We start from the raw sequence: 12,771 nt of genomic DNA, 5'->3' as shown, positions 1-12,771 counted from the left end.
GTAACGGCATCATACTGGAAACCATTGGTACGCACTCACACGTCATTCGGCTCTTCATCCCGAGCAGGGTCGTTCCGTTCGGCTCTTCCCGATTCGGGTCACACTCATCTGGTTCCCCTCTCCCCCAGACGCGGCGGCGGTAGTGGTAGGGGTGTGGCTGAGCACGGCCTGTGGCACCTGTCCTCTCCTATTTCTGGCCAGAATCTGACAAACTTCTTCTGTGGGGTTTATCGGCGGTTGCCATCCAACGGTGTGGTGCAACGGTATGGTGCAGTACCTACTGTACTGGAGTGTGGGCCAGAGACAGGCACAAACTAAATCCCACCTGCCAGCCACGTTTCTATTAAGAAATAGAACATATTTGAGACTGTACCTAATGATGTTCTACTCAGTATGCTCTATAAACTCAATTCCTGTATCCCCTTTTCCCTCATACTGGATATCAGTCTCTCTCTTTCCCTCTGCATGTATTGATACTGCTCACACTGTATCAATACATGCTCCGCTGTCTCGGTTTCCTGGCAGTAATCACACCTTCCTGTTGGATGCTTTCCTATCACATTTAACGTCGTATTCAACCGGCTGTGTCCCACCCGTAGCCTTTTAAAGATGGCCTCCTCCCCTCTGTCTCTTCCTGCCGCCCTCCCCTCCCCGACTTTACTCTGTACTTGGAATAGACGCCTGCCCTTAGTGTCTCTGTTCCACTGCTCCTGCCAGCTCTGCACCACCACTTCCCATATCATTCTCTTAGGCATCTGACAAACTTTGACTGAGAGCTGCCTTTGTGCAGGTGGCCAGCTCATTAACCCCGACACTCCTCAGGGGTGGGGGCCTAGCTCAGGTCTCTAATTAACACACCCATTTCCCCCATTGGGGGGATTCTGGGTGAAGCCAGTGAGGGAGGCACGCCCTGCTCAAATAAACAGTCATCTGTGCCACTTGCTCATGTTGTCAACAAGGCAGCATGGTGCATTGTTCGGGAAACATACAGTACGTCTCTTTTCGATCAAATAGATGTTTGAATTTTCAAACTAGTTTTAATTAGGAAGGCAGGTAAAGCGTGTTTTTAATCAAATGCATTCACTTTTGCATGTGAAAACACGGAATTCTACTCATTACTCCACGTGCTTAACCTAAGTCACTTTTGTTTTGAGCCGACCTAGCCGTCGGCCAGATTGGGGCGCACGGCTCATACCCGGGAGGCAGTCCGGTTCCAACTCTGCCTACCCGGGCGCTCGGGTTAATCAAATGCCCTCATTCACACACCAAGGCAAACACTCAAAAGGGGTGGAAGAGGAAGTAGTGGGGAGGTGTTAAATGAAAAGCCACGCTTTTAAAGGGGGCTTCCACTATCCACCACTGTCAACATTTGAGGGGAAACTCAAACACGCTTTTAATACCTTGCAAATGGCCGCCTAGACATTCAGACAACTTGGCTGGGTAAAAAAAGTATGTTTAAGAATACTTACCACCAGTGGAGGCTGCTGAGGGGAGGACGGCTCATAATAATGGCTGGAACGGACCGATTGGAATGGCATAAAACCATGTTTAATGTATGTGATACCATGTATGTGATACCATTCCATACCATTCCATTACCACAAGCCTGTCCTCCCCAATTAAGGTGAAACCAACCTCCTGTGCTTCCTACCACCCAAAACATGTGTGGAATGTGTGCTGTAAACTTCCAGAGAAAACCATCAAGATGGTAGATTATTGTGCCTTTTTTTGCCTTCATTATGCGTTTTGAAAGGTTTAGAAGCTTTGTGGCCTCACAAAATGCTACTAAAATTGTGTTATTAGTTCATTGGCCTATAGAGGCTAATTATGTTAATTCATGAAGCATACTAAACTCATGTCTCATTCCACAGGCCTTATGCTCCTACATATTTGAGATTTGAACCCATAGTTCAATCAGGTGCTTCTGTTTGACATTCTCTACCACTCTGCATCATGTAGTGCTTTGGGCTCAACGACTTTCTATGTCCTGGTCACAGGGAAAACTGAAGCCACAGATTCCAATGGACAGCTGCATATATACTCTGTCCTGTCCTGTTGAGGCGCTCATCTCCCATACAAGTCAATGGCTACTTTCATCACTAGATAATTATAGTTTATAGTTTAGTAGTCCTGAATCTATAGGCATTTTCTTTAGCTGAATCCTAGAGCCATATTGACTGAAAACACTGGATAGTGGCAAAAAAAATCTATGCGCAATCATTGCCCCCCCCCCCCCCCCCCCCCAGTGCAAACAGAGATAGGACAAGGTCACATGCACAGTTGCCCTTGAATGAAATGTCAAAACAGATCTATAGCGTTAGTCTATAGGCTATTCCTATCCGCTCAATCAGTATCTGCAAAATGTCAATAGCAGACAGACACTCACAGAGGTAAGGAACGTGTAAACGTGGACTATCTACATTCAGGTTGTTATGATCTTTATAACATGTTATTAACACGATGTTAGGCCTATGTAACTCCTGCCTGCTGGTTTCCCTGTAATTCATTCCCATTTGTAGTTTATTATCTGGAACACCATCGCTGTCCTCATGGTTGTGAGGAGAATTGCAGCTATTCAGTTTGGCCTCCTCTCTCATATTGGAACCGTGTGGGTTACGCTTTTGATCCCCGAGGGAACTCGCGCTCTCACATTCCTGACATTCCGACCTCAGTCCCTCCGTCCCCAGTTACTTATTATCGCTCAGCTCTCGACAACCGTTTCAGTGTTGAGCAAGTTCTGACCAGAGTAAACCACAAACTCGCGGTGGAAGGATGATAACTGTTTAAGCGAAACATTGTGCATTACTTTTCACCTTATTTTAAAGTTGAACGTTTTTAAAAAACGTTTTGCTGGGATGACAGCGTGAACTGGTAAGAATAGTTTGTTTTCGGCTACTTTGTAACATTCGAGGCTTGAATTGTAACAGTCGGGTATCGTGCGTTAACACAAAACATATTATATTGTAGTTTCTAATTTATTATGCAACTTAATTGTTCCATCGTTGGTACTTAAAACTGTTTCTAGAATTATGCGCTTGGCTTCTCGGTGAGAATGGAATTTCGACGCACATTTTAACAGCAGTAGTACCACGGAGCAACCACGTTTCCCTTCTGTCGCTATGTGGCGTGTATGAATGTTACTTTTCACGACCAACAAACATTTGATCCATAATGTTGACAATTTAACTAATGGAAAATGGAACATGTTTAAGTAAAAATCACATCTGATAGTGAAATAGTGATGGCATACCTATACAATTAAGAGGGATAATTAATTTCCATTAGGAAATTAATGGAATGCCATCACTCAAAAGTAGGGCATACTTGATTTTTGCATCACCCTACATGGACTACAAAGGCCTTGAGTGATGTATGGGATATTCAAGAAATCATGAATATTATATAATTTTTTGCAGTCTTTACAGTATTCTACAGTAGTGTTTTGGAGGAGCACAAATCATTTGCATGATCTTGTAAATGTTGTACATTAGCAATGATCAACTATACTGTTTTAGGTGTAGGACTACTTGTAAGTATGCTTATTGATTCATTTTTTTGATCCTGTTCCAGGTTCACAGCCATCTATAAAAATTCTGTCTACACTTGATCACTAGCTTCAAACAACAGAACCATCATGTCATCCACAGAAGAGCCGTCTGGCACGGTCCTGCACCGCCTCATCCAGGAACAACTACGCTACGGCAACCCCACAGACGCACGCACCCTCCTGGCCATCCAGCAGCAGGCCCTGCGCGGAGGCAGCGGAGGGTCCCCTGGTGGAGGGCCTGGGAGTGGATCAGGTGAGGGCCCCGGTGGAAGTCCTCGCTCCTCTCTAGAGAGCCTCACCCAGGAAGACTCCTCATTCCTCCAACTGTCAGCCCGCCAGGAGCCCCAGGGCCAGGAACACCAGGGAGACTACCAGCACTCGGAGAGTAGCTACCAGCTCTACCAGGTCCACGGCGAGGAGCTGCCCACCTACGAGCAGGCCAAAGCCCACTCTCAGTACCTGGCTCAGCATTGGGCACCCGCCACAGGCGCCCACAAGCAGCTGCGCCAACGGGACTACCGTGCGGCGGATGAGGCACCGATTGAGTTGAAGCGAGGGCATATGCGATCGCTGAGTGAGCATCTCCTGCAGCTGTCTCTGGAGAGGAATGGTGCCATGGCGAAGTCTGAGGCAGTCAAAAGCTCCTCACATAGCTACCCGGAGCTGGGTTACTACGCCCCCCCACAAGGCCTCCAGGACAAATGTAGCCTACACCCAGAGTACTCATCTGTTCCCATCATGTCCCAAGGATATATGCCCATCCACGCCCAAGAGCCACAGTGTGTGTACAGGGACATTCCCCAGCCAATCCAGACCCAGCAGCACAGGTACTAAGGCATTACGGCAAAGCACAACCGTGTGTGTGGGTGTTGGCCAGACAGTGAGGTCATGTAAAGGTGTTCCCGCTGTTGGTGTGTTCCCAATGTCTTTGCCATGAATCAACAGCGATCACACATTAAATAGTGTGCTAATTTCTGTGGCCGTAGCCGTTCGCATAATGGATTCCAAGCCTTGTCATTGTGCGTCGTGCCTTCCTTACCTCCTAGCATGCATTAACGCGTAGGTTGGAATTCCGATCGCCTTTCTGAAACACTATTAAGTCAACCTACCTAGGGTGGAGTTGAAGTGTTCATTATAAGATAGTTGTGATATCCGTGGATGCCAGACTCAGAGTGTCGCAGTGTCGTTTTTCATCACACAAGGGGCGGCTTCTTGTAACAATGCGCAGAACTCACAGCAGTGGGGGCAGTGTTGTCTCTTGGTTCTTTTATCTATATTCTCTATAGACAATTCATCAAAGTAGCCAATTATGCATTGATAACCAAATATAATCTCAGCGACTGTTCAAACAGTAAATCAAACGACAAGAATCCACCCAAAAACGTATAATTACAGGCTATTGTAAATGGTAGAACCTGCGGTAGCCAACTGGCTAGCCATATGCTTTTTTCTCTGTGACCAAAACATGACATTCTATTTTTAGCCGATATGGGAATGAATACAAAAGCAGCATATCAAACTGGGATAATGTTTTATAAGAATACTTGCCAGGGCATATTTATTTACATAGAGATGCGGGAAGCTGAAAAGGCTAGCTAGCTTGCTATTTTTTAGCCAGGCTAAAGCCAGGTATCTACTACTAGCAAGGGAAGGCGACTCTTCCTTGCTTTCACAAAATGAAAAGACAAAAATAAAAACGTTGAATCGCCCCCTTGTGAATGGGAGTGGGACTGGCAAGAATACCATGTTACCAAAAGGTGTCAGCGACTCAAAAAAATCCCGCTCCACCCACATGCGGACATACGTAGATCAGCGGCGGGAAGCTTGTGGTAAACTTAACGAACAAAGGTTGCTCACGTAACCACAGTTCTATGAGCTAAGGTACTATTGCTAGCTAGTCACACTCATGGGAAGACGTTAGCGGCTAGTCACACTCAATTCAGCAACACTCGTCCTTCTTCACAGGTATGTGGCCCCAGTTCAGCAGCAAACGGAGACCTGCTACAGCACGTTCACCAGTCGGCCCCCTGGTGTCGTGGAGGAGTCCAAGCAGATGGAACTGCTGATGCTGGAGAACGAGAGGCTGAGGCAGGAGCTGGAGGGCCACCGAGAGAAGGCCTGCCGCATCCAGAAGGTGAGAACCACACATTTGAATTGAAGAGAATTATATTGTATCTATATGGTGGGAATATTCTCCTTTCAGTCCCTCTCTAAAATGGCGACATGCCATTGGACAAGTTTGTACTGCTATATGCATGAAGGACTGATGTTATATCGGAGAAACAAATCATGTTCAACTTTGGGCAAATCTCCCATTGAAATCAATGCATGATGAATGCACAACTCTGAGTTACACACAACACGTGTAACTTCTGAAGTAGGCATGCCCACACTCAATAGCAAAGGACTGTAGTCTGAAACATGTGTCACTTAATGAAGGGAATGGAGGGAAACCCAAATAGCAGATAGCTTGTGTAGAGCCACCTCAGGCACACTGCCCCATCTGTACAACTGCTGCTACCATTGGCTGCAAATAGAGAACATATAGAGGCCAGAGTCTGCTACTGTGTCCACACTCCCTGCATTGTGCTGCAGCCAGGGGGTTGTGAGTATGTGCCCTTTAGCCAGAGATTTTTTTTGGTCCTATCCAGGGCATGTCAGACAGCAGTCGATAGGGTTGTGACCCCTGGCACAGATGCTCAAGAGTGCCCAGAGAGAGAGAGATATTCTGTTCGCCGTGGCAGGTGGCAGGGCTACTGTGTGTTGAATCTGAACACCCCCCTTGTGTACAGGGCAGGGAATTGCCATGGACGTCACGATATTACCATGATACTTAGGTGCCGATACGATATGTATTGCGATTCTCACGATTCTATATGTATTGCGTTTCGATACTGTGATTTTTATTGCGATTCGATGTTCCAAACGTATTGCTAACTATATGTCTGCTGCAAAGAGACGAAAGAACATGAGAAAATACGTTTTGATGAGTCGGGGAAATAAAAGTGCTGGAAACAAATTGGCTCCCTATTTAAAAAGATCAAGATCAAGCTATAAAGGGAAAATATTGGAGTTTTGGTGCAGGTACAGCCAACTAGCGCAAAAAATAATATTGCGTTCTTATACTTAATTTGTCCCCCCCCCCCCCCCCCCATCACTACTTGAGTATGTTATTGCCTCTTATAAATCAGGATAGTGGCAACAGCATTAGCTGACATACTTCACATATTTATCTTGGTAGATGCCATAGAGGTAGATGGAGGACTAAAATAGGTTATATCCATCTTCCTATATCTTATGGCAAATGCATACTGTACCAAGACTTTGCTGCTCTCCTGTGGAGTTACGTCACCCCACTTCTTGTGCTCCCTCAGCCTTAAAGAATGATAATTACTGGGTTGGAAAATTTCCCCTGACCGTCGGGTCGCAGCCCTGAGTAAACATGCCTTAGTGGCTGCTGTAATGGTAGGCGTTTCTACTTCTTCACTTCTCTGCCTGTTTCTGTTTCCACAGCACAGGCGTGCACACCTTCCCCGCATTTGACAACCCGCCCGTACCTCTCTCTCTCTCTGTATGTCTGTGCGTGTGCGCGTGAACCACCCACACCTAGAACCATGGCTGTTAGCTCCCAGGAATGCAGATATAAACCACTCACACACGGGGAGTGGTGTTAGCTCAAATTCCTCTGGATTATAGGCATGTAGTGTATGTACCGTATAAACACAGTATGAGGCTACGTGCCCACATGTACGGAATTTGCTCCCAGGTATATTTATGTATATATGCCCATATGTATGTTTATATACGTGCCCACGTGTTTATGTGCTGTACTGCACATACAGATGTACTAGGTCTGAACCAACACCCCCCCCATCTTCAGCACGCATAAAGATATTAAACATACAAACAAGATGGCTGACCAATAATGTTTTTCTTTCCCCTCCTTGCTTCTCTCTGTCCATTCAGTTGGAGCAGGAGAGCCAGAGGATCTCAGAGGCCTATGAGGCTCTGATGCAGGGCAGCAGTAAGAGGGAGAGCCTGGAGCAGACCCTGAGGAACAGACTGGTGGCCGAGATCAGGAGGCTGCAGGACTTCAACAGGGACCTTAGAGGTAAGGACTACAAATACCAGAAAACCTCAGGTTGGTTAAGCACTTTAGTCCAGAGCCATTTTTTAAAAGATTATAATGGTTTATAAAGAGTGGGACTGGTTGCAGTGAAACTTTTTCCCAAATCAGTTTTAGTGTATAATGCTTAACTTTCAATATTTGCGTTACAGAAAGCCTGGAAAATGCCAGAACACAGGCCGCCAAAGAAGTGGAAGCTGCTGACCACAACCAGCACATCATGACCAAACTGCTCGAGCAAAGTAAGTGTCACACATCCCGTCTCCTTTCCCACCACTCCAAGTCTTAGACCCACTTCAGCCATGTTGCGCATTCCTCACAGGATTGGAGCATAGCACAGGGCCACTCTGTAGCTAAGCTACATCCTGTGTGGAAGAATTTCCATTGCATAACCTCCGCTTATTTGGTGAGAACGCATCAACAGTAAACGCAACCCAGCTACGAAGAAGGAGGAAGGAAAGGGAGCTATAAATGAGAACTGTTGAACTAACATCAGGTTCCTGGGGTTGTTGGTTTTGATTTACGTTGTCTATTTAAGCAGTGGGCCAGATGAGAGATAGGGTTGGAGGTGTACGGCCTTGATTGGAGGAATGTTCCTTTTTGGAGGTATGTTCCTGGTTAAGTGGGTCAAAGGGATAGGAGCTTCCCCTCCTCTTTCTAACCCTCGACATTCCACGAATGCTTGAGCAAATGAAGACCGTCGGCCGTGATGGCTGAATACTGGGACGTATTAGCTGGGTTAGAGCGATGGTAGTGTGATGGCTAAAGACTTCGTCCAAGCTCTCATTTTCACCTTCGAAATAGCTTCATGTGGCCTTAGACTGGTTTTCATGCCTTGTGTCCGTCCCGGTACCCAAGACTAGCTTGTATCCTGATGTATCCTGTCAATTTATCCCGTGTGTGAATGTTGTACAGTTTGTAGCTTTGTGGCTTTACCATATCTGCCTTTTCTTTCCCCCCTTCTCTTCTCCTCTTTCTTTCCCCCCCATCAGGCGAGGAGCAGCAGTTTGAGCGTGAGCGTGCCGAGCGCGAACTCCAGAGGCTCCGCAACTTCGCAGAGGAGCAGGGCCTGAGGGCGGAGCAGCTCGAGGAGGCCCTAGAGGCCCAGCGGTGCAGGGGCCGGCAGCTGGAAGAGGAACTGCGGCGGAAGCGGGCCTACGTGGAGAAGGTGGAGCGGCTGCAGAGCGCCCTGGCTCAGCTGCAGGCCACCTGCGAGAAGCGCGAGGGCCTGGAGATGAGGTTGCGAACACGCCTCGAGCATGAGCTGAAGAGCCTGAGGGCACAGCAGAAGCAGTCTCACCCGCCGGGCGTGACGGTGGGCTCGCTGCACGAGCGTCTGAGGGAAAGAGAGGAGCGTATCCTAGCCCTGGAGGCGGACATGATGCGCTGGGAGCAGAAGTACTTGGAGGAGAGCACCATGAGGCAGTTCGCCATGGACGTGGCAGCCACCGCCGCCGCTCAGAGGTGAGGGTCAGAGGTTTAACGTTAGGGGATAGATGGTTCAAGGGTTGTGTTCTGTTTGCACATACGAGAGAGAACATTTTCAAAACATCTGGGCTAAATACGTTTATTTTACTTCACATTTTTACCTGCATCCAGTTCCTAAAGGAATCTATTTTCTCCCTTCCAGAGACACAACCATCATCAACCATTCCCCCTGTCACTCTTCTAACAACAGCTTCAACGAGGACCTGCCTGTATCTGACTACCGAAACCAGGAGATGGAAAACCGGTATGAATATGGAACTTTTTTCCTAGAAATGATCCATAATTTATAGTATGTTTGCTGTCATGACACTTTGTATGCATTTAACACTTCTAATCTACTTTGTTGTATCAGATAGCAATGCTCAGAGAGCCACCATTTGTCTCCTCTGACTCCATTTTTCTCCTGCACGTAGGATCCGTGCTCTCTACGCCCATATCCTGGAGAAAGATGCTGTCATTAAGGTACTCCACCAGCGTTTGCACCAGGACCAGGTCGAGAAGAGTGGGTTTTGTCTGCGCGCCGCCATGTCCACTTCTTCAATTAGCACGGCCAAGTGCGCCAGCATAAGCAAAGGTAAGGATGAGTCACGATAGGGTCAGAGATTAAAAACTTTTTAACTATTACTTGAGGGGTCCCTCAGGGCTCTGTTCAGGAGCCATTGTTGTTCGCTACATACATGCCATCTAATCGGAATATGAACTAGGGAGTTATTGTCAAAGATCATTTTGATGGACATTGAAGTGGATTGACAGTAGAATTAGAGCACATGTTTATCATTTAAATGTGTACCAGACAGTGGTTGATATTTCCAATGCTCTGTGTTGTAGGTAAGAGTCTGTCAGACGACCAGACTCCTGTCTCTCCTCTCCGGTGCTCCTCCCCAGCTCACCCCAGCCAGAGCCAGAGCTGTGGATCAGAGGATGGAGCTAAGGCCAAGGAGCCAACCACTGGTTCTAAACTCAGCATTGGTGAGTAGTCTGTCACACACACACATCCACACACACGCACACACAGTTACCCAAACACCCAAACCATTCTTTGTAATTGCATCACACTCTATGTCAGAGCAGTCATTGATTTACCAACTATGATTTACCCCCGTAGAACCAGCCAATCGGCGATGGCCTTGTAGGTCGGGGGTCGTCTGTGGGCTGCCGGAATGTGCTATGTTGTCACACTTAGCCCTGATTATTGACTGCACTGATTTACCTGAATGGCTCATCCCAATGTGGAACAATCAGCATGTTTCTTTGGTTACAGATGATGTACTGTAACAGTGGCATATTTTTCCACTGTTTCCACTCTTCCCACACATTCCTCTAATCATTTGACCTCTCTCTGTTTTCCAGACAACGCTGCTGCGCAACAACCAAAGTCCTCCTCCTTGAACACATTGAGAGGCCTGGATGACTTGGAGGCAGAGGCAGTGGAAATCTTCATTTGAGGAAGTCAGACTTTTGATCTTCGACAAGAGATTCACTCGAGGGGGTGTGAGCTCTCGGGAAGCTGCGCAGAGTACTGACTACGTCAATGGTCAGAGTTCTGCCGAAAAAATGTACAAAAGACAAGAATGTTACAGAATGAGGGAGGAACGTATGGAGAAAGGACTTGTGCTCTCACATTTAGAGGGGAACGGGGCTCTTCCTCTATCTCTTTCTCTCTTAGCCAGGCGACTGCAGGCTAGCCATCTGGGTCTATGAGACAAAATGTGAAACATTCTAGGTACTTGGACAGTATTGCTGTTTTGTAACGGGCAACATACTAATGTCCTGTCAGTGTATGCCAACGTATTTATATTTGCTGCTTTTCACATATTCACAACACCTTTCTCATGGTCTGTCGTGTACAATGATCTATGGAGTTCGGGAACTTCATATTCTCTTTTTAATGAATCAGATCTGTTTTTTCTCATTTCCAAATATTAACTGAAAGCCTCAAGCTTTTCCAGATAACCTTGTCTGTAGAATTGATCTTTTTATGGACTTTTAACCCCCGTTCCCTCCCTGTGCAGAAATGTTGAGTGAATCTGGCCACATTCCTGTGCCATGGAATTCTTCAGAGTTGAGCAAAACTCATCTCCATAATTTAATAAAAATGCCCAAAAACTTAACGTTCATATTGTCACCAGCCATATTCCCTAAGCCTCAGTAGCCGGTTCTACAGGTTTAGAAATATAAGTTGTGATGGTCTGTTTTTTGTTGTTGTTTTTCACCAAGTTCTTCTTTTATTATTATTTTTCAAATGTTTCTTTGTGTGTATTTTCTGATGTGGTGAATCCGCTGGTCAGATTCATCATGGGGATTAAGCTGTAAACTACACCATTTGGTTTTTGTTTACCGTGAGCCTTTTTCTGAACTAACAGGTTTTAATATATTTTATACAGATGTTTGTATAATTATTTTAGATATGTAGTGCTATGAACAGGATGCCAAAGATGTTTGTGTGTTGTAAGTTATGTGCTGACAATCATGGTTATGTCCAGCTGTCCAACAGACAAAGCGTTGACCTCCAGCAAATACATTTCTGTGAACTCCTAACAATATGAAGGTTGTGAATTTGAATTCAAACAACATTTCATAAAGCAATAAAATATTCTAATATATAACTCCTGTTACTTTGTTGCCATTTTTTCTTGGAAAAAAACATCTTTGAGAAGAATTTTGATGTCGACACAAAACTATTTTGGCAAGTTTTTTTACTACTTTTTTTCCTCTTTCCCTCAATCTACCTCTCATCTTCTCTTCACACGTTCATTCCTTCTTTCCGGAGGAAGAGAGGGAATGAGGGCTAATGAAAGCCAGAGAAGCATTCTTCAGGCTCAACTTTCCCAAATGGCTAGCTCTATTGTCTCTGTGCACCTTTTTAAGAGCATGCTTGACATGGATAGCATTCTTAAAGGGACATGGAACAATATAAATAACAAACAAAAATTGCAACTGATCCTGGTTGAAGTTGCCACGCACAAGGAAATTCAGACAACACCTATAGTAACTTTGAATGCTTTACCACCCCTGTGTGTATATTTACAGTATGTGCAGTATAGTTTTGAGTTGGGTTTGCTATATATACAGGTATATGGATATATATATTTGGCATGTGCATCTTTCCCTGTCAAGGCAATTCGATATGTATCTACACTGAACAAAAATATAAAAGCAACATGTAAAGTGTTGGTCCCATGTTTCATGAGCTGAAATAAAAGATCCCAGAAATTTTCCATGCACACAAAAAGCTTTTTTCTCTCAAATGTTGTGTAAAAATTTATTCACATTCCTGTTAGTGAGCATTTATCCTTTGCCAAAATAATCCATCCACCTGACAGATGTGGCATATCAAGAAGCGGATTAAACAGCATGATCATTACACAGGTGCACCTTGTGCTGGGGATAATAAAATACCACTCTAAAATGTGCATGTTGCCACAGACGACTGAAGTTTTGAAGGAGTTGTTGCCAGATAATTAAATTTGAATTTCTCTACCATAAACCGCCTCCAGCGTCGTTTTAGAGAATTTGGTAGTATATCCAACCGGACTCACAACCGCAGACCACGTGTAACCAGGACATCCACATCCGGCTTCTTCACCTGTGGGATAGTCGTCTGAGACCA

General features: G+C 45.6%; 1 protein-coding gene across 1 annotated transcript; it reads left to right on the top strand.

Annotated features, from left to right (window-relative positions):
• Positions 1 to 2,675: 2,675 nt before the first annotated feature.
• Positions 2,676 to 11,767, top strand: LOC111956803 (angiomotin-like 2a). The gene is made up of 10 exons (XM_023977434.2): positions 2,676 to 2,871; positions 3,571 to 4,374; positions 5,513 to 5,681; positions 7,514 to 7,658; positions 7,826 to 7,915; positions 8,666 to 9,137; positions 9,304 to 9,405; positions 9,575 to 9,735; positions 9,990 to 10,130; positions 10,512 to 11,767. Exons 2-10 carry the CDS (start codon positions 3,635 to 3,637, stop codon positions 10,604 to 10,606), a joined length of 2,115 nt encoding a protein of 704 aa, XP_023833202.1. The 5' UTR covers positions 2,676 to 2,871; positions 3,571 to 3,634; the 3' UTR covers positions 10,607 to 11,767.
• The last annotated feature ends 1,004 nt before the right edge of the window (positions 11,768 to 12,771 follow it).

This window comes from Salvelinus sp. IW2-2015, linkage group LG32 (assembly GCF_002910315.2).
Source record: "Salvelinus sp. IW2-2015 linkage group LG32, ASM291031v2, whole genome shotgun sequence".
Classification (NCBI taxonomy): Eukaryota; Metazoa; Chordata; class Actinopteri; order Salmoniformes; family Salmonidae; genus Salvelinus; species Salvelinus sp. IW2-2015.
This window is presented reverse-complemented; position numbering and strand designations above follow the sequence as displayed.